This window comes from Sinohyriopsis cumingii, chromosome 11, assembly GCF_028554795.1.
Source record: "Sinohyriopsis cumingii isolate HCF-2022 chromosome 11, ASM2855479v2, whole genome shotgun sequence".
Taxonomy (NCBI): domain Eukaryota; kingdom Metazoa; phylum Mollusca; class Bivalvia; order Unionida; family Unionidae; genus Sinohyriopsis; species Sinohyriopsis cumingii.
Genome location: NC_142971.1, coordinates 26740425 through 26763979, shown reverse-complemented (window position 1 = coordinate 26763979; position 23555 = coordinate 26740425). Strand labels below are relative to the sequence as shown.

General features: G+C 34.7%; 1 protein-coding gene across 3 annotated transcripts in view; it reads left to right on the top strand.

Annotated features, from left to right (window-relative positions):
* The window catches only part of LOC149787811 (uncharacterized), a 47339-nt gene that overhangs the window by 752 nt on the left and 23032 nt on the right, over positions 1 to 23555 (top strand). For all 3 annotated transcript variants that reach the window (XM_089974018.1, XM_089974017.1, XM_089974019.1), the window contains exon 2: positions 7226 to 7417. In XM_089974018.1, coding sequence (XP_089830144.1) covers positions 7226 to 7417 — 192 coding nt within the window. The remainder of the gene's footprint in view (positions 1 to 7225; positions 7418 to 23555) is intronic.

The following is a 23555-nucleotide window of genomic DNA, read 5'->3' as shown; positions in this document are numbered from 1 at the left end:
TGGAGAAGTCATCCCAAAACTTGTCACCCAAATAACCTTTTTATTACAGAATTAAGTCATCTTTCACGTGATTCATATTTAGATTTTTATATATACGCGATCACAAAAGAGATTAACTCGTAATCACACAAAGCAATATCATAGTAATATTTCTTAGGACGAAATTAAGTTTTTATATAATCTAATGAATGAAGACAGTATAGTGATTAAAAAGGATGATAAGTCAAACACTATTATTATTATGAATCAAGATGATTATGTTCAGAAAGTTGAACGTCAGTTAGAAATTAAATAAAAATTTCAACATGCATTAATGAGATCGCAAAAAATAATAATTCCGTATATGAGGAATTTGATACTTTGCATCTTAATATACATACACCTCAGTTCTACATATTACCCAAAATTCATTCAAATCTTGACCATAATTTACCTTTAATTATCCAGGATGACCCATTATATCAGGTTGTAATTCATATGCTGAAAACCTCCCAAAATTTATTGATAGTGTTTTACAACCTTTAATGAAATCACTTCATTCATTAAAGATGCAACTACTTTCATTAAAAAGTTGAATTCTATACTTCAGCTATCTGATAATTTCAATCCTGGTGATAATCATTAGATGTAACATCACTATAAACCAACATTCCACATGCAGATGGCATTAAAGCATGTAAATATTTTCTTGATAACAATCCTAATAATAGCACACTATCTAGTGACGATCATTGTATAACCCTTTAGTTTATTGACGGTCATCACCAATTCAGTCGAATTCAGGTTACAGAGGTCCATGCCATAAAGTCATCTCAGGATGACTTAGGTTATTAGGTTGGAACAATTGCATATATAAAACTGCAGACATCACATCATGCTTACACCCTCTCCATTTTTCCAAATAAAATGCATCTAATGATTTGAAGAGCAGAGCAGAAGGGACAGATAACCTTATTTTCGTTAAGTACAGTTGATCAAATGGAAAAGTTGAAAAATTTAAAATTTATAGATTTAATCTATAAGTTGAAGAAAAACAACAATAAATAAAGCCTTAACAACCATGTGGTGACATCTCAGAATTACTATATATGATCCTTGGAGCGACTTCTCCAGGTGAAGTGGGGCGACTTCTCCTGACACCTGGGATGAGTTCTCCCAGGGCAAGATCTCCGCTATTCAACATGTAGGTGGCCATCGGGATTCCCATGCATGTCTCAGCAGGATTTTAACATTGGGTATTATTGTTCATGGTTTTGTTTTCTTTTTTTATTTGTTTTTTTTTTTTTTATAAATCACTCTAGATAATAAGCAGGCAAATTAGATACATGAACTTGGGAAGTTTGTGATTGATTGTTTTCGATTACATTGTCATCTGTAATCACAATTGTAATTATCGATTTCAGAAGGTCTGTAATCATAATCATAATTTTCCTTTATTGGCAGTGTAATCGCATAGTGTAATCGTGATCACAAATGATTACAACCAAGAAATCACTAATTATATTCTTAATAATTTTAAGATTAATACAAGCTTCCATAAAAAAGACCATGATTGTTGACTATTACAATAAGGAATGGGTCATTTTAGATGGCCAATATACAAGCTAATTTTTCTAAAAATATACTGTCTTATAATTTTAGGTGACCTTATTTGTAATCATAATTGTAATCATCTCCCTGCAGTCATAATCATTATCATCTCCCTGTAATCATAATCATTTACACAGCCCTTGGAATGCGAAACAATTTCATCTAAACATATGATCCACTTGCATGACAGAACTAGCACTTTTTGCAAGATGTGAGTTGTTTCCTTTAAGGATAAATGTAAAGTCTTCCTCAGGTCCCTGAGTGATCTAAAGCACTCTCTTTTACCAGTCACTCCCATCTCACCTATGTCCACTTGTGTTTGAATCTTGGGGGTATGATAGTGGTGGGTATGTGAGAAAGCTTGCCAGTTGCTTCCAGTGGGTTGGTGGTTCTTGCCAAGGTTTTCCTGATTCTTCCGCCATTAGATATTCTGGTCATCATGTTTAGCCCATCTTGTATTTCGTTCTTTAGAAAAATGGTGTTTAACCCAAAACAATAACAAAAACAGAAAAGTCTTATTTAATTTTAAAAATAAGTATTGTGCACATTATTTAGGGTTACTTTTTAATGTAGTTTACCTCAGCTTGAATTTTAACAATAACTACTGCATGTGTCAAGAAATTTCAACAAGACAAGGCATATCATGGAATGCAGACTGACCAATGCATGTGTCAGGATGAGGCATATGATGAAATACAAATGGATTCCTTACTTAGTGATTTTATAAATTCTATTGTTATCAGGATTTCTATTCTTTCAATGCATTGCCACTACTTTAATTTGTACATTGTGAATACCACAGGTGACTTAAATACGGTAATTGACTGTTGGACGAGTACTTTTTTGGCCACAGATTACATGGTCACTTTCAAAACACTTGTCTGTAGACGCTTTTGGTAACCTAGTTATCTTCCACACATATTTAGGTATTTACTACATCTGGTAATTCATTAAGCTGCTGGAGAAGAAGATGACTGCTACCATCTCTCTCACTCTCTCTCTCTCATATATATATATATATATATATATATATATAAAAATTGGGGGCTCATCCGGGATAATTTTGGATAGAGTATTTCAGAAAACTTTGTTTTTTTAAAATTTGAATTCCCCTAGTTTTGTAAATCTCTGTTAAACTTGGAAGACAACAGAAGAAATAATGCATTTTCCTCATACAGTACAAAGAAAATCTCATTGAAAACAAATCCGGGCACAGGAATAAGGTTGAATAACAACAAAATCGATTCTCTGTCTCTTGTATCGATATGTGTATTGTTTCAGCAAAAGTATCGATGCATCAGTATATCGATGAATTGTTTCACCCCTAGTAGCCATCTTGCAATTGTTACTTCAAAATGGAAAGTCATATCAGCATGGGTTTTCACCAAAAGTTGATGGTATCTAGCTTGACCTTGATGAAAATGCTGCCATTTGTACATCCAGTATAGTTGCCAACGTGACTAATTTGAAAATCTTGTTGCTCAAGAATATCAGAGATCATTTCAACACTCGGTACTTGAGAAGAATAAGTTGATTTATCTTGAATTCCTGGAATTCTCTTTATTGTTAAAATTGTTCATTTTCTGTTTGCTCTTGTTTCATAAGTAATTCCTGATGAAAATAGCATTTCATTACTAATTCCTAGTGAAAATTGCAGAGACTCAGACTGGTCATGTAATCGTGTACTATTGGTTATGCTTACTTTACCTTAGTAATGAGAGCTGTTGTAAACAGCTGCCAACTGACTATTGTTGCATCCAAAAGAATTGTTAGTTTCCATTAAAAAATACAACTTAATGACAAATCTAAATGTTAAAAGCAATTTCTTGTATAATGAAGTAAAAATGAGTTACTTATGACAGTCAATTTCAAGTTGTGAATTATCATGTGTTGTTTCATTTTGTGATTTAGTTGCTAGAAAAGTAGGAACAATTTTGAAAATTGTTAGAAGCTGTGAGAAATATGCATCAGTTAATGATAGGGTTCTGGTAGCCACCTGTCAAACTAGGGGCAAAATCTCAGTGAAGGGTCCAGTACAGATTATGGGTGGAGAGCTTACTCTAATATTGTAGCGTGTCAAGGGTCAAGGTCAAATAAAATGGAATAGATGGACAGCTCATGCCTTTTTCAGTTACTGGATCTCTCCAGTGTATTGTAGTGTCAAGGAATGGTGTGTTCACCACAAAAGTTCTTTTATAGATCATAAAAGCACAAAACAAAACAAATATAAATAGTCAGCATAGTTTAGTATATGACTTCCAGGCTTGTATGTGTTTTCTCACAAAATTAAGTGCTCAAAATGGTGAAATATAATATTTGCTATTATGCAGAACAGATGTTTGATAAAGCATGTTGAAATAACAACAATAGTTCCAGTGGTAAATTGCGTGTCAAAATCATCATAAATGATCAGTTTGTCCTTATTCATATACTCAGATAATCCCAATTCCCAAATTGATCTTCCACAGAAAAATGAGTTAATAGTTCTCAAAATTTGTTCATATGATGTACTGATGTGGTAATAATTTAGTGCATCCAATCAAGGTTCGGAACCAGACCTTGGTTTATGTTTTATAGTCCAATGGTGAATATGGTAGTGGCACACTATGGAACCGGATGTTAATAGTGAGTCACGTTTTGTTGGCTGAAACACAGTTTAGTCGCGCTTGACAGTTTCGCATTTTGCATAGGGTTAGAATTTTAAAGAAAAAGAATTTCTCTGGCTTTCCTCACTGGTTATACTGGCTATTTAAAAAAGACCTTTATATATCTTAGGTATAATTCAGAGAACCTTTAATTCCCTTTATTTTGGTGTATGATTGATGGGTGTAACATGGGTTATAGAGTATACAGCTTGGCATTACTCCAAATGTGCACCTTTCAGAAAAGTACTAGCTCCACTTGGTCATTTTCACTTCCTGAACTTCAGAGGTAGATTGTATAAAAAAGAGCCAATAACTTTTTTTTACATTTTATATATTTGATAATTCATTCATTGCAGTTTCAGATGCTGGTATTGTCTAGTCTGGCAAAATTAATTTTCCCTATTTTAATAGGTGGGAATGGAAACTGTACTTTAGACAATTTCATGATATTATTTTAGCACAAGAGAATAGTTATTTTAGTTAGCAGTGTGCTTAAATCATGTACAATTTCCAAAAGTAAAATATCCAAAATAATATCATCCACATTACATTAATGAAGCATAGAGGTATGCCAACATTCTGTCCATTGTGCATGTTTTCAATGCAAACAACTTCACCTTATATATGTCATTCTCTCAAAAGTACATAATAACTGGTGTCATAAATTTGTTGTTTTGAGCAATAGTCTGGAACCGGATGTCAATAGTGGGTTGCGTGTGTTGGCTGCGACACAGTTTGTTGTTTTGAGTGAGACAGTCTGGAACCGGGTGTCAACAGTGTGTCGCTTGAGTTGAATGAGACACTGTGTCATTTTGTAACAACAAAGTGTGTCATTGTGTCGCATATATTATTTCGACATCTAAATGGCACAACCACTACAAAATGGATGGAAATTGGTGATTTCAAAATGATACATGAAACTGAGTGGGAAATTCAATAATGCCAATACTAAATTTCCAATGGATAGCAGACGGCTGTGTTGATGACGACACAGTGACAGTGTCATCAGCTAAATCCCTCTATGGGAAATTGTATCTGTTATAATGAGGAACTAAACGTTGAAACAATTTCAGAGAAACATTATAGTAGTAATTATGAGTAATAAATTTAATGTGTCGGCAGTAACTAGTCTTAACCTTGCTATTAATGCTTGAAATTATCTGCTGAGATGACTAGAGACTTTTGTTCTGCTTTGCTTGGTCTTGAGACCTGTACTGGAGTCCAGCAGAACCACAACTGTCAAAACAGTGGATCTCACCCCTATTTATAGGTTTTGGGAACACACTTGAGAAATTCATGACAAAGTTTTCACAAATATCATTAAATATGGAAGAATTCAGAAAGGTTAACCTGAGCGCCCACTAGTGGAAAGCCAAGCGCCCAATACACACAGTAGTAAAAATAGGGGCCAAATTTCAAACAACAAAAATAGCAATTATTTCACAGTAAATTATACAAAGATTCAACATTGATTACGAACAATTTCATGACACTGGTGACGAAAAATTATGAACTTACATAACTTACATGAGTATTACCTTAATCCTGGAGAAAAATGGATACAATTGCCTATTTCTCTCTCAAAATAGAAAGTAAGTGATAGCATGTACACACTGGGCTTCAAAAATCTTTACCCAGAAGATAAATATTTAAACAGATCATTTTTATATGATTTACATATTGTATCAAATTACTTTTCCTTTTTGCATGGGTCATATATCAAAAATTGTTACTACAGTTACTATTATTTGCAATGGACGCAGAGGTACAACTTTCCAACATGAAGGGAATGTAAACAATAAATGGAGATTATAAATTATCTCCAACATTAATGATATGTGCAAATGCACTTTATAAGAATACACGTTGACAGATAGTCAGGATTGTTTCAGTATTGTGTGCTTTGAGACCAGCAGGTTGTTTGCAGACATTCTTTTTGTTTTCACAAATGAACATTACAGAGAGCAAATAGATCATGGTAAAGTCAGTGTAGGTCAGTGTGCGTTATATAAATTCTGGATTTCAGGCAGGATTTTGCTAAAGACATTTGTACCCACATAGTAAGTTTAACTCCAATTCTGTTGATCCAAGATTTCATCAGATACTTTCAAACTCTTTTATAAGGAAACCCATTGACTACTGAGTTCTCATGTGAACTGCCAATGCCTTTATGTGGATAGTCCACTACTGCATTACTGTTGTTTGTTCTCTACCACATCCAGTAATGTTAGAAAAAAACATATATAATAGTGGAAAAAAGCAACTTGATGGTCCATAGAGATATACTTGTCAGAGACCAAGCATCTCACCCCACAAAAATTTACTGTGTGAATGCTTGTAAATTCAACACCCACTAGAGATACCCAAAATTGTATTCAGCACAATGTTGTGAAATTAAAATGCTCACAATCCCTTGTAGCAGCAAACAAGGAAGCATGGATGATGGCTGGTGTGTAGCTGGGGCTTATGATACCTGTATAGAATCAAGATGAGGTGGATGTTTTGCAGTTCCACAGTGACTAGCATATCAGACATTATAATAATAATAACAATAATAATAATAATAATAATAATACTCTATTATAAAAAGAGGGTTACTGATTTGGCCCATTTAAAAAAAGTATAGCAATGTGCATTGTACAAAAGAATATAGTACATGTAATTACTATTTATTTTAACACGTCTTTACTAATATAAAAACTAAATTGCATTATAGTCTATTAGTTATATGTACTCGTGAATCTTAATGAATTTAAAGATGATATCACAATTTTAATGAGGTTTTTAAACACTGATCTTGAATAAGAATTGTGGAATGTTTAGCAAACCAATGAGAGAACAGAGCTTGAGTTGGATTTATGTCCATGAGAAATTGGTGCTTCTCCGTTTTAAAAATTAAATTTAGCACAAGAGGAAAATTATTTTTTTTCTTTTAAAAAATCAATTGTTACCTACTACATGTAGTTTTGTTCCTTGCATTTGTTATGTAGGGGTGTCTATAGACTGCTACCAATGTGCTTCTAAGGATGGAGATTCAAGGACTCGTGTCTGTCTTGATCCATATGACCCAGTAGAAAATGAAGGGGACATGGGGAGTTGTGGTTACCTGGACACCCACTGTGTGAAGTACAAGACCATCAGCAAGCTTTATGATTCTGGTTTTATCACTGGAGAACCAAAAGGTAATTGATTGTGTAAAAGTAAAGAGTTAGACATCAGTCAGCAAATGCACAAATTAATTTGGAAGGTTTGCTAGGGTTTTAAATATTGGAAATCTGTTTTGTTCTATCTGATGAATTGGTAATCATTTCTCTTCTGAATCATTGGTAATCATTTTCCTGACTCTGATGAATTGGTAATCATTTCTCTTCTGATACATTGGTAATCATTTTCCTGACTCTGATGAATTGGTAATCATTTCTCTTCTGATACATTGGTAATCATTTTCCTGACTCTGATGCATTGGTAATCAGTTTCCTGACTCTCTGATGCATTGGTAATCAGTTTCCTGACTCTCTGATGCATTGGTAATCAGTTTCCTGACTCTCTGATGCATTGGTAATCATTTTCCTGACTATCTGATACATTTGTAATCAGTTTCCTGACTCTGATGCATTGGTAATCATTTTCCTGACTCTGATGCATTGGTAATCAGTTTCCTGACTCTCTGATGCATTGGTAATCAGTTTCCTGACTCTCTGATGCATTGGTAATCAGTTTCCTGACTCTCTGATGCATTGGTAATCATTTTCCTGACTCTCTGATACATTGGTAATCAGTTTCCTGACTCTGATGCATTGGTAATCATTTTCCTGACTCTGATGCATTGGTAATCAGTTTCCTGACTCTCTGATGCATTGGTAATCAGTTTCCTGACTCTCTGATGCATTGGTAATCAGTTTCCTGACTCTCTGATACATTGGTAATCATTTTCCTGACTCTGATGAATTGGTAATCATTTCTCTTCTGATACATTGGTAATCATTTTCCTGACTCTGATGAATTGGTAATCATTTCTCTTCTGATACATTGGTAATCATTTTCCTGACTCTGATGCATTGGTAATCAGTTTCCTGACTCTCTGATGCATTGGTAATCAGTTTCCTGACTCTCTGATGCATTGGTAATCAGTTTCCTGACTCTCTGATGCATTGGTAATCAGTTTCCTGACTCTCTGATGCATTGGTAATCAGTTTCCTGGCTCTGATGCATTGGAAATCATTTCCTGATTCTGATTCATTGGTAATTATTTTCCTGATTCTGTGATGCATTGATAATCATTTTTCAGACTCTGATGCATTGGTAATAATTTTCTGACTCTCATGCATTGGTAATCATTTCCTGGCTCTTTGTTGGATATATACTAATTTTCCTGACTCTCTATTGAATTGGTAATCATTTTCCTTACTCTGTTATTGGCATTCACATCATTGTTGGTGCAGTTTTAAAAAAATTCAGAAATTCACTTTGTTTGTCAGACCAGTACTGAAATTGTTTTGCTGTTGCTCAGCTGAGCTATTGTATTTATTATTATAAAGTTGACAGTGTTAACAACAGGCTTTCAAGTGGCCCTACTTTTACTGTTTCTTCTAGCTTTTTCAAAGGGGTTCCTACTTTTTTCCTAATTTTCATCAAATCAGCTATATTATCCCTAATTTAAAAAATGAAGACAATGTTTTATCTTTTTAGTATGCACTAACCATCATACAGAGGTTCTTCTCTGCTTTCGTTTTAGCAGTATATGGGAACATCTGGTGCTTTGGTGTTAGGAACTAGCCGATGCAATTGGGGCCATCTATTTGTTCTGCTTTATATGTGGTAACATCTTGACTAGTCATTGAGGCAGCGAGTCATAGATGCACTTTGCTCAACATCATCATAGGAAGCTAGCTGAAATGTATCTGCATTGTCTGGATTTGATGCAGTTGAATTAGAAACTGGTCCATTCAGATCCCTTGTTATATTTAAAGTTGGAGATTGTTGGGACTAAACTTAGTGGCCTAAGTATATAATGACACATGTTGCACACAAGTGTCTCCAATGGAACACTTAAAACTGTAAAATTTTTAGTCAGTATATGTCAACATCATGGAAATCGTCTTAGGATATTCCTTACGGGTAATGTAAGAAGATTTGTCATTAATTAATTTTGCTCGCTTTTGGTAGTGACTTTTTTAATCCACAAAGGTCACTTGTTTAAAATACTGTTTCTGTTAGTGAGAATACATCTGCCAAGGGTTGCTGTGGAACAAAGTGGACAGACAAAAATTGGCAAGTGAAGATGAGATTGTAGAGGCAGAAAGTCAAACCATGTCTAAACTGCAACTGAACATTATAACAGGATTGAAAAATTAACAGAATTGGCAAGGCCTCAGATTATAAACCACATGAGTTGTGGTCACCTTGTCAATTTGCAGAAGGGTAGTGGATGTTGTCAACAGTTTCTTTTTTTGCTGGCAGAAATATGTCTCAGTGGCCATGGCAGTTGTTTTGCATCTGCAGGAAGTACAATGTGAAGGATTCAGTTGTAAGTCGTCTCCACTCACACACTTGTGCTTCTTCCAGAATTCAATTCCTTTGCACTACAGTATTTCAGAATTTAAGTGAAGACATGAAATTGGTAACATGTTTCAAATACATTCATGCAGTTCAAAACAATTAAGAGATAGGTGACCAAGATGACTCCTTCACCTGATCAAATGAAGTAGCTTGAAATGGCCTGAAAGGTCAGGTAAAAATCATTGACACCTAATAAATAGTCTGTGTAGAAGTACTTTTTACATAGAATGACATATCAACAGGTGATAAGTCTGTGTCTGTCTGTAATCTGTTTACTAGTAATAAAACCATTATGTCAACATTTAAAATGCGCCCCCCCCCCCACAGATCTTCAAAAGATGAAAAGACATTAGATTTGATGTGTGTATTGATGATATATCATATCATAGGCTGTGTATCATGAATTTACTGATATGCAGCAGAGGTGTATCATTTCAGCCCTTCTGTTTATACATGCTACATGTTGCAGGCATATATTGAGGTGGTGGGTTTTTCCTCCTAAGATTACTGAAATCCTGTTTTTTGAAATACAACTGTGTCAATGGGTTTGGGAGTTTTAAAAAAATCTTGTTTTTAACATGACACATTGCATTATGGCAATATGCATATCATGTTATTTAATGTTCAAATGTTTCTTATTTTGCTTTATTCAAGGTATTCCAGTCACTGTCAGTGTAATTTAAATGTGCCAATATGTCAAATTGAAGAGCAAGTTTCTTTTTATCATTAGTAGAGAGTTTAGGGACTGACCATTTCATTTTCTTGTGTGGATTGATATATTTTATTCTTTTATTTCAAGATATTTTTTCAACTAATATCGACCACTTTAGTGGTTAGAGTGTCCGCCTCGGATGCGAGAGGTCAAGGTTCAATCCCCGGCCGAGTCATACCAAAGACTTATAAAAATGGTTGTTGTTGTTGTTGGGTTTAATGCCATGTTTCAGCATACGATAGGCTATGCATAGCAGCCAGTATTAATGGTGGAGGAAGAACCCGGGAAAACCCCAGGAAGAACCACCGACCCACGAGAAGCTACAGGCAAGCTTTCTCACATACCCACATTAGCCAAATCCTAGACTTGAACCCACCCAGACAGAGGTGAGATGGCAGTGATCCGTAATGGAGAGCGCTTTAGACCACTTGGCCACTATAAAAATGGTACTAACAGCTGCCTCGCTTGGTACTCAGCATTAAGAGGTTAGTATTAGGACTGGTTGGCCTGGTGTCAGGATAATGTGACTGGGTGGGACATGCTACATATCTGCAGCATGATGCCCCAGTGCTAGACATCACTATAAACTGCCACACTCAGACATCGTAGCAATGACTAAAATATTGTTAAAGCTATGTTAAAAAAATCCAGATCACACACAATCACACTCAGCTAATATGAATATAAAGGTCCAATTTTTTCACAAATCATAGCAAAAATAATTTTTTCAGCTATTTGAGGGCTCCAAATTGTACTGAAATATCCCCCCCCACCCCCAATTAAATGAGTTGTTCCTTAAACAGTTCATTTGCTGGATAGCAGTCATGTTATTGCTGCAGAAATGGGAGTCACCTTTTGTGCCAGTGTTGTTCAGTATAGTTTGATATCTTCAGTTATGTCTTTGATGAAAGAAAATTTATGTTTAAGGAGAGATACCATCTCTTTTCAGTTATTGTCAAGGGTGATTCAGTATTAAAATTATTGAAGGCATCAAAATTTTGGTTCATGTGTTACAAGCAGTATATGGCCCCATAAGACTTTTTATGCCTTGTTCATCACCTGCTTCCCCCCTTGAGACTACTGTCTTTTTGATGATGGTGAGTTGAACAGCTGGTTAATCAAGATCTTGTTTGATGTGTGAACATCTGTTTTGAATCATTAAATTACACAAACTGGCTGAATAGAGAGTCAGTTTTCTGTTTCACAGTCACAGGTAAGTTGTCAGTTAGTACTGAATGTAGCATTTTATGATGATTCACAAAGCAAAATAAGTTCAGTGAATTTTGTAAGAGTCAGTAATGATTTAATTATAGGATGGATTACAGTGAGCAAGATACAGTAATCTTGTGTGTAACATAAGCTGGGGTGGGTGGGAAACATCATATATATGTATTTTATGATTTTCTTGAATAGTGTGCTTTAGTAAGTCCATTGAAAAAAAACATAATAATGATAATAATAATGGTAAGAATGATAATTGGTATTGGTGCATAGTATTTGTTTAGAAACCAAGTTTGATGAACCTGCATATAAAGGTCACCTCCATGCAAAAGTCAGTTTGGCCATTTTTGGTTGGTCACTGTTGACACATTTGACTTATTTTAATGCAGTTTGGTATAAATATTGTCTTGTAGACTTGCATGTGTCTTGGTCTGATTTTGAAGAGTTATGACACTGACTGCTCAACTTTCTGACTTTGCTTTCATAGCTTCACCAAAATTTGTTGCATTTCCAAAATTATATTGTGTTCTTGAACAAATTCCAGGTCTTGAATGTGCTGATGTAACAGTAGTCTTCATGTGCTGATTTACCCTTAATTTTGATGTATCACAGTGATATAATTCAGAATGTCTTTGAATGAATTCATGGTAATCACAAAATTATATTTTAGCCCAGTATGTAAAATGAGCACTTTGTATTCCTATGAATAATTTAAATAAATAATTCCTATCAAATTATATCTGACCACTAGTAAAAGTGATTCCACAATGACTGGTATCATAATAGGAATGAATAATTTTGATTATCAGAACCTTGTATAAAAACCTAAAATGACCAGGATGTTGGTTATACATTTGCTTCAAGAGTCTTCTATGGTCAAATAGGCCATGTCAGGATGTTTACAAATATCTTAAAGTAAAATCAACAGTCATTGACATAAGTTGGGTATCTAAACATTTGTTTACAAATGACCATCAACTTCAGCTACAATTTATCATCATGGATTAAAGTTAAACACAAAATACAGATAAATATAAAACTTGTGACTGATGAGACCTTGAGTGAGTTTGATTGCCAGCATTCCATGGCATCATTTACAGGAGTTATGGCACCCTTTTGCTACATAATTTACTAAACTTTGTTGCAACAAATTTATTTTGCAGCGTTATATTTATGAGACCTAAAAGTAAATTTCATTTCCAGTGTTTCACGTTATTATTTTGACATGGTATTGCCACAAATTGTCTCGTTTTCATTCTATTGCATAAATTTCTTAAGGAATATTTCATTTCAGCTAAAGTTATTGTGCATCTTTACACTGATGAAACACTGAATGCTTTTGATTTTTGGCACTCCACATCAGATTTACAGGAGTTATGCTCCCTGATTACTCATCTTTGGTTTTGGTTTTCCAACTGAAGTTCATCTGTGTAAGGACCCTCCAAGCGAAAGTGGGCAGTGGAAATACTGATAATGAAGCCTAACAACTTACTAACTGTACTGTTGATATAATGGACAGAGAGACTTTGAATGGGAATCATTTTGGCATTAAAATTGAAAACAAGAAGTTAATATCATTAAATTCATAACAAGATTACTTGGAAATTTCTGTACATTCCATACTGATGGAAAATAATCGACATACTGGTACATTGAAAAAGTACCCAGGTAAATACCACCAGAAAATATTACCATGGTAAACTGGTATACTGGTAATACCACACATCTCTATGGCAAGATGCTGACAAAACCTTGGCCAAGTTAAAAATTTCAGCATTCTGTGTCATTGTTAGCAGTTACAATCCTTGACTGTCAACCCTATAGACATTTTTCTCTGCAAAATAAATATCATGAATATTATTTCATTTCAACCAGAATTGGTATATGCTGCTTGATATTGATGAGACCTGAAATGAATTCAGTTGTCAACATTTTGCATCATTGTTTAGCAGAATTACAGCCCATGATGATAAATACTTTTCAACCATATTTAGGATGCAGCTTGATTTTCATGACACCATACCCGAGTTCAGTTTTCAGATTTCTGCATTATTTGTCAGCACCATAGTCCCTAATTGTCAGACCCACCACATTTGTTTCAACACAATAACTCCTTTGCTTATTGTTAGATTTCAGCCAAATTTTATGTGCAGCTTGATATTGCTGAGGCCTCATGCAGCTGAGTTTGATTGTCAGCATTCAGCATCATCATTTAGCAGTGTTGCAACACATGGCTGTCAGACATATTCACTTTCATTTCTGAACAGTTAATTTTAATTGAATTTAAACTAGGGCATAACCGATTAGCATTTTTCTACTGATTTCCGATTCCGGATTTTGGGCATGAAATTTTTCCGATTCCGGATACGATTCAATTAATCGGAAATGCTAAATTAAAAGGTTTTTCAAATCAACTTTTTAAACCGTGTTACACACGTTTTGCATATCACACCGATGTCACAAGGGGAAGGATATGGCAGGACTATAGCAAAATGCAACGAAGTTCAAAGCCACAAAGAATCCATGAAATTTTTTATTTTTTTGCCAGTTCCGACCCATTCTTTGTTCAACAATTAGTTGATCTTGCCACCAGGCTTTTATTTTCCCGCCTTAATCATTTATGTCGGCAAGCAGCCAGTTCCATCCTGTACTTTATTCAACAATTAGTTGATCTTGCCGCCATGCTTTAATGTCGCGGTCAAATAAAAATAAAACAGGCTTTTGTTTGGTCCTATAAAGTTGGCCTCTTGCGGAATCATTTTCTTTTAATACCTCATTAGCATGTGTCAATGTATTCAATATTATGCCTTCATTATTGAGGATGTTGACATAAACGGGTAGGACTGTATTATATATTTTAATAAATTTAAATCTTTCGGTCTAACTCAAGTATTATCGTTTCACCCCGTTGTGTTGACCATATTGGACTTTTCTGACTTCTTATTTAACTTTATTAACGCACTATCGAATGACACGCAGTGTTAGACACGGTGCTATAGAAATTCAACTTTATTATTTTTATTATCCGAATCGGTCGTTCCTGCCTTGTCCAACTCCGATTAATCGGAAGTTCATACTATCCGGTGGAATCCGATTTCCGGATCAAAAGTCGGTTATGCCCTAATTTAAACCATGCAGCTTGATAGTCCATGTAATGAGATCTTGGCTGAGTTGTCATCATTTTGTATCATTTGGTCGAGTTTTGGTCCTTGATTGTTGGACACGCATACTGTCATTTTTATACATGAATGAGTCTCTTCAAGGATTTAAATGCATATATGTATACAACTTGAAGACCTCAACTGTGGTATTGTCAACATTACTTAGATTCATCATGGGTTGAGCTTGAAACATGAGCTTTAAGTGGATATATAGCTTCATCAGACTAATCAGCTTTGAACCTTTCTGTGAAATAATTCCTTTGGTATGCAACTTGTGTTCATAACACAGTGTCTTAGTTTGTTATTTCAGCATTTGATCTCTGTCATTTAGCAGAGTTGTGACCCCTGAATTTTTAACCCACCCAGTTTTGTTTCCACATAATAATTGCCTTCATTGTTATTAATGGATTTCAAGATTATTTTTTATGCAGCACTTTATCAGTATAGCTTAAACTTAATTTGATTATCAGCTTCCTATATCTTTGTTTAGTTTGGTTGTGGCCACTGAATGTTGAACCCACATTTAATATGCAGTTTTATGTTTTGTGTTCCGTTCACACTGTTCTGCACCATAAGTATTGTCGACCTTTACAAATGTTTCTTGAATATTTCACATAACCCCTCTGGTGGCCCAAGTGGTTAGAGCATCCACCTCGGATGCATGAGGTTACACTCCCCTACTTCCACTGAAAAACAGGAGACATCAATTCCTGGAATTTGCTTGTTATTATTGTGATTATTAGAGGTATGCAGTATTACTGGTATATCGGTGTACCATGATCATTTTTTCTGGTGGCACGTACCATGATGCTTTTTTACTGTACCGGTATGCAGGTAGTTTCCATCATTAAGTAATGTACAAAAATTCCTGAGGAATCACAGTAACTCAACAAATTAACTTGCTATGTACAAAATGGTTATATCTGTAAATATTGATGGTGAATATTACAAATATAATTTTATTACATAACCATTTAATATTAAATGGCTGTTCTGGCATGCGATAGAGATATTCAATCAGTGTGATTCCATATTGCACACCTAAAATTCAGTATCGCATAGAACTACTCTTACAACTTGAAATATTAAATAATAGTCCACATATAAAATATTCTGAATGACACTTTTGTCACGGTGGGTAATGGGAGAATATCACACGAAGCAATGAGTAGTATGTGGGACGAGAAATTACTTGAGGTGGAAAACACTGTCTTGGACAGAATGTAAGACAGTGAGTTCTCAGATGAAGCTGGTGAGCACGGCAAACATGAGAGAGAGAGAGAACAAGCAAGTACTTTGCTGATGAAATCCTGAATTGACATTTTTAAAACTCGGTCAAAGTAAGAAAGACTCGGGGAATCATGAGTCAAAATTCTAAGGATGGTTAGAAATGCTCTACATTTAAAGAAAGTTTTACCCTACGTTTAATTCCTGATGACCTTGACATTTCTACGTCATATCAAACTCGTTCTTTCCACCATTTGCAAATTTAAATATTCAAGAATAGCGTACTTATTAACTGTGGGGAATTATCTGTTGCAATAGATTTTTAGCAATTAAAAAAATGTCTTCAAGCGTTTGGAATTTTAATATTGGGTGAAAATGGGATAATGGGGGAGTACCATAAGTAGCGACAAGGAGTTTATGAGTATGTCATATCATCTACCACCTAGAAATTAGAAGTAGTTGAGATTGACAAAAATATTTTGGACAAAATGTTTGACAGTTATCTCATATGATGCTAGTACAGTGTGACCTCAGTATAGCACACATGAATTTGGATACAACACAGTTCATATACGTAAGTGACCCACTGTCCACTTGGTAGAAACCTTACACAATATCCCCTCTTCTTGCAAGAGGTTTGTGGGTTGGTGTATTGTACCTTCTTTCTAGGTGTCTGCTTAATTTTGGTTCTCGTTATCTAGAGGTTGACCGCCCTCAATGTTATTGCCCGGTTCGAGTAAATATAAATATAAGTGGTGAAACTTACAGGTGGAATAGATAGAGATCTGAGCAGATATATAGAACAGACCAACACGATAAATTCCAGCGCATTTTATATCAAGTACGTGTAAACAACAATTTAATCAATTACATAAAACTACTGTGAGAATTCACTATATCAAGAATATACTCTGCTTCTAGAAATAAAACTTTCACCGAATTACAAAACACAAATTTAAATAAAGTAGCCGATCTGTTTTACTGATAGAATTAGTTCATCATAGGATCGAGTGAACAATCGAAGTCAATGCCTTGTACAGTTGCATAACTTGCTTCCCCGGTTCACTCCACTTCACTGTAGCTGTTCCTTCGACTTCCCTCTATATTGCCACTTTTGGCCCTAAACTCTGTGCACAGCATATAGATTCACAGATATCTGGATCTCAGAATAATGTCTCACTATACATCTCAGGGTACGTCTCAGAGATAATACGTCACAGGATACGTCTCAGAATACGTCTCAGAGATAATACATCACAGGATATGTCTTAGAAATAATACATCACAGGAGATATTTTCTTCCTTTTAAAAAATAAATAGAGACAACCTAAATTTTCTATTTATGATACAGGGGTTTGCATTATCCCCTTTCGTTATCAGATCTTAATATTGGTGCTAAACAAATGCCAAGGCTATTGTAATGTTATTTGTTATTGAAGAATAACTGCAGAAGGCGTTCTATAGTATTTATTATATACAAGACATCAATACAGCTTGGAAGGGGAGTAAAGTCTGCCCTGAGTGTCTATTTCCCATGGAACTTAAACCCTAGTGAATCTATAACATAAACCAGCTGTTGGTGTGTATCAGTTCTAGTGCAGTGTGGAATGTCTGATTACTTTTACTGTCAAGTGATGTTTCAAAGCTAATTAGATTAAGGCTTACACTACAGCTATCAGTCAGCCCCACATGTCCTATGATGACCCTAGTTAGTTTAATGACTAATTCATCACGTATTAACACCACACGAGGCATAATGGTCCGAGCCAGCCTCAATTTACACAAGTGAATGAATGAAATACATTACACGGTGTACTACGTCATATTCAGTGAATACACACATTCAAGTCTATACATACTTAAAATCACGCTTCATGGCTTAACAACATTAATTTCAGTCAATACACACTCAGCCTTAATCATACGTGAAATCTTCTAAATTCGGTAAATTCACACGGATTCTCATAACTCATATTAACTGATGTCGTACATGAAATTCTAAGAACCGAATTCTTAGGCAAACAAGATGACCAAATACCTGAAGCAGTCATTAGAAGTGATTCCCTAAGTGTTATCAAATCGATCCAAAATCGCAATACACACTCTAGGGAACAATTCCTCGACAGAGCATGCCAATTAATCGACGATATCACCACAGCACATCAGTTAGTCGAGCTCATGTGGATACCATCGCACATTGGAATCTCTGGCAATGAAACAGCAAAGTTGCACAAACCAAACTAGGAGATCAAAACTCTATCAAGCTTAACTATAGCTCTACAGAAGTATTAAGCTTCGCACAAACATATATAGACCAAAAATGGCAAGATTTTTGGAACTCCTCCACAAAAGGTAAAAAGCACCATGAAACCCCAAAAAACGTAGATAGGAACATACAGCTACCTAAGGATACCTATTTAGAACAGAAAACCATAAACAGGATAATAACTGGAAAAACTAAACTAGCAAGCAGTTTTGGAAGGTTTATAGGACCCAAACCAGCAACCATTAACTGCTTTAACTGCCACACCACTGAAGATCTACACCACGTATTCAATATATGCCCAAAATATCAACCTGCTAGGAAAATATTTATCAAACACCAAAAAGAGATTGGATCACAACAGACATACCCAGAGTTACTTATGGACTCTAATAAAAATAAACAATCAGCATATAAAAAGTATAAATAAATTCATAAACTCAGCAGGACTTGGCAACAAAATACAATTACTATCCCCACAAAAACAGAAGACCCAGTAACTAGCTAAATAAATTTAGAAGCCCCCGACATAAAAACACATAACATATCATTCAGTGTTATAAATATATTAATAAATAATTCACTTACGAAGCATCTATCAAAAACTAAGGAAACAGCAAAATCGGATGTCCTGGATGTCCTTAACGAACCTAGTAATCAGCTAGGACTCCGGTCCTAGATGTCCTTAACGACTCCGGTCTCTTGCTAAATAAAGTATAAATGACATTCAGCCTCTAAAAACATTAATAAATAAATGACTTAAAGAGGCAATATCTAAAAACTTATAAATAACATAACGTAGGAAGCACACACTAAACACCTCGACTAGTAATAACATAATAACCTTGAAAATCTCTCTTCATACATGATTTCTACTAACAACCTCTATACACAGCATAGAACACGCCCTTCTTTTTAGAACATTTTGAAGAAAAAAACAACAAAAAATAATATAAAAAAAAAACGAAAGAAACAACAGGCAAATGCAACAAGAAACCAGCGATGTGAAGCAACCAGAACCATTCCCAAGCTCTCCTTCCCACTAATGACAGCCAACCATTCAACTGTAAGGGACCTTTATGAACCCACAGATTGAGGCCAAACTATCAGGGTTCCTTGAACCCATAAAAGCCTGGGGGAGGTGGCACCATTCCTTCCCCAGGAACAACTAGCAGGCTGCGGTGCAGTCAGAAAAAAGTGGCACATGCACAGTTGTGCACACACTACTATAATTAAACTCAACAATGACAACAAAAAAATGCAAATTGATGTACGAATGTAGCAAATAGATTCATGCAAATATAAGAATATAAGTAAATAAATTCAGCAAAGCATTATATATGGGCATTAACGAATTACATGGAATTGTCACAAATAGCTTTGAGCTTTCAAGCGTTCCTTGTTTCTACTGCCAAATTTGTTCATCGGTTTTCCTCGACAACAGTCCTCTTGGGCAACAGTTTTACGAGAGAATTTATCTCAAATTTACTCTCAGAGTCTCCTTACACTTGTTTTCTCTTGCAGAAAAACTTAGACTGATGTGAATTTCGATGAAGACAATATTTAATGCCCAAAGAGTTTCGTGTGAAAGACACGCACTTAATTTAGCATAACCAATCAGAATCAAATATATCTGCCACCTATTTCCCGAGGCACCAAAGTCGTGGTCAACTTGATCTTTTAGTTTGAGTAACATTGTTCTGGAATCTTTCAGTTCTGACATTTAGACTATGGAATCAAAGTTAGCTTTTTCTCCACCAGTCTTCTGTTGGCTAAATAAATGAATGCTTAATTAGGAATAAAATTCTCCCCTCGAAAAGACATTACCGATCTTGGCAGTATGGCGATTTGATAAGCGCCTGTCCCCATAAATCTAATTAATTGTTCTCTTGCCCAGGTTAATGTTTACTTCATAGATTGCTAGAAATTTGTCCCTTCACAATATACATATACCTTTCTCGTGCACATTTTTTTTCTTAAAATTGCAAAAAGTAACGTGTAAAAAGTTTATTATCATTTTTAGGAAGAGATCATGTATGAATTGTAATACAAGACGATTGTGGCATGGCTCGTGCAGTGTTATATACATGTATTTTTCTCATACTTGAGAAAAGTTTTTTCTTCTTAAAGTATGAAAGCTGACTTGTAAAATGTTCATTCAGGGATCACACTGGGCTTTGACATTGTTGCAAATTACAGTTTATATTCCTTACTGGCAACAAAATATACCATCTGGCAATATTTTCCCCTGACATTATTGACTGTTTAAGCTTGTATATACAATCTTGGGTTCGGAGTGAAGAAATTCAGAGACATCTTGAAAGGAAGTCACAAACTTGATATAAAATGCGCTGGAATTTATCTGTTGTTAGATAAACAAATTCTTTGTTCATATTGACAAACCATCTTAAAAGTGCATTGTTATATAAAAATCTGCTTATTCTGACATCTGGCCTGAATACTGTATGCTGTGAGATCTGATAATTTAAAAAAAGATATATATATTTCTGGTAGTGGAAATCAACAGGACAAGGCACTATTGCATTATATATCTTTTGGACGAAATAGTATTCGAATATTTTCTGCTCGCTAGTAATTAATATATTTATTTTGACTGATGGTAAGTAAAATTCCTCTTCTTTACACTACTAGAATGAAATCCTTCAGAACACCAATATTTTCTGTAGTAATCCCTGTCAGAACAGAACAGAACACCTGTGTATTCATCGTCTGTTAGCCAGCCATTTTTTAAAATATGCATGCGTGGAAGGCAGCATCACTTCGCCACAAGAAATGTTACACAAAAGAAAATATAAGTAAACCCAAACCAAACAAAACAAAACAAAAAATGGAGATCTGCTTGTTGGTCTATCAATGCTACAATTGACCAACTTTTTAAGGCAGGAAAAGTAACTGCTGCAATCGACCAAACGAAAGCAAATTCTTTTTGTTTTTAAAATAATAGTTTTGCAGACACTTTTTTTTATCACCTTTGAAGCACTGATCATTCTGTATAAATACTAAGCAAATGCAAAATAAATTTCTGTCTCAATCAATGTTTTAAAGTTATTTGATATTGCCACCGCAATAAGAAACAGACATCTGTTTCATTCTCAAAAGCTGTATGTTAGCAGTAACTTCAGTAACACATAAAACCTTCATCAAAGAAGGCCGATTACAATCTTCAATAAAAACAAATGACCCTTCATCAAAGGAAGTCAGCACCAAACTTAAATAAAAACAGTGGAATCTGATAGATTGTTGCATTTTCGAAAGTGACTGGAACACGTTTATTGTGCCATGAAAGTTTGATTATTGATGGAAAAGAATTTGATTACGGTTTGGCATAAAATGCAATTAAATTTCAACTCTTTTGAAACCAATGATATATGGCCATCAGGTTAATTGAAGATGGGATATCTTGTTAAGATGTTTGTTAAACTTTTTAATTTGTTTAAGTTTTAATTAGCCTATCAACAGCCTCATCCCCTGTGTAGACTTGGAAAGATGATACTGTCTCCAGCTGACCAAATTATAGGCCAAGTTAAGTACATGTAGCATGTAAACAGCTATAGCCATGTGCTACTTGTGACAACTGTAGTGAATTGTTTAAGTGACAATCAGATATAGATCAAAACAAGGACTACCATTTTTTATATAGATACATCTTAATTTTGTTTTCTAATGGCATGTGAGTCATACATGAAGTTTTTAATGTGATCTTTGCTCAGATTCATGGATTTATTATATGCAAGTACATTACTTAACAAGTGTAAGTTGTCAGTATACAAGTGTTTTTCAGACTAGTTTGTCTTCCTTTAATCTAAAGCACATAATTTTGTGCCCGCTTTTATTACACCACCTCAACCCCCTACCCACCATATTTTAGGTAAATGCATAATTTTCATCAGCTAACTAACTTGGTTGGATATAACATGGTTCGGTCGATAAAACGGTCGGGTTCTATGGACCCCAGCTACCATGTTATAGCGGGGTCACACTGTATTTCCAATTGACACCTTACATGATAGAGAAGGAGAGACCAAGTACTTTGTCGCTGAAATCTTGTACTGAAAGTTTAAAACTCCAAAGTAAAAAATACTTAGAAGTCATGTCAAGATGATAGGCATGGTTAGAAATGCCACCATGCTCCCAGAAAACTTGACCCCTATTTAATTAAAGACTTAAATTGGTGCATACCTGATTACATGAATGAATCCAGATGGTCAGATAGTTTGTACCTTGAACCAGTCTTGATAGTTACAACACAGCTACGTGCAGATAATTAAGGGGTAGTATCTACGGCTACAGCATTTGATATTCAGATGAGTTTGCTAATTGCCAAAAAGTCCAGAATTCTAGGCACAATGACCTTAAACAAAAAGGTTTAAGAAATTGGAGAAGAAAACTTTTGAACCATGCACACTATTCCCAGCTGCAGTACTGATGACAAAGACAGATATTCCACATGGTAAATCATCTACATACCAAAACCACCCAAAAATCATATCAGCTTCAGAGTTTCAAAACTTTGGTCTGTGGAATTTTTTAAAAAATATATTTTTTAAGGATCAGGCTTAAGCGTAGGAACTTTCAGTTTGTCAGTTAATATTACTTGGAATCAGATTTATCAAGTAAATCATATGATAAAAGTGTCAAATATTTGCAACATTAAGGTTCACAGAGAGCAGCATCTGTTTTGAATATGACACAAAGTTAGAAGAATTACATCTTATTAAATTTGTTGTTGAGACTTTTTCATTACTGTGGCACATGCTGAGAATTGTAGGTTTAAATTCTTCCATATTGTTCAAGTAGAAAAAAAGCAAAGCAAACAATTTAGAATTTTGCTTTTAAAAATATCCAAATGATCTTAAAAATCTAGTTAGAAAGAGATTGAATTTTTGTTTTGTTTAAAATATGTGTTCAAATCACAATTTAGTTTAAAGCATCAGTAATTTCTTGTAATGAAAATATAAAAATAGACAGTTTGAAAGTATTGTAAATAAATAAGCTTTCTTAATAAAAGTGAATGTATTTAAGTACTGTTATTCTGTGCAATTTGCCATGAAATTTGTTCAGAAACTGAGTGTGTGTATTCAAAGTATGGCATATGAAGAAAGGTCACTTACTGGTCCAAAACCTATGATCATTGTCGAATTTGACAGCAAAGAGCT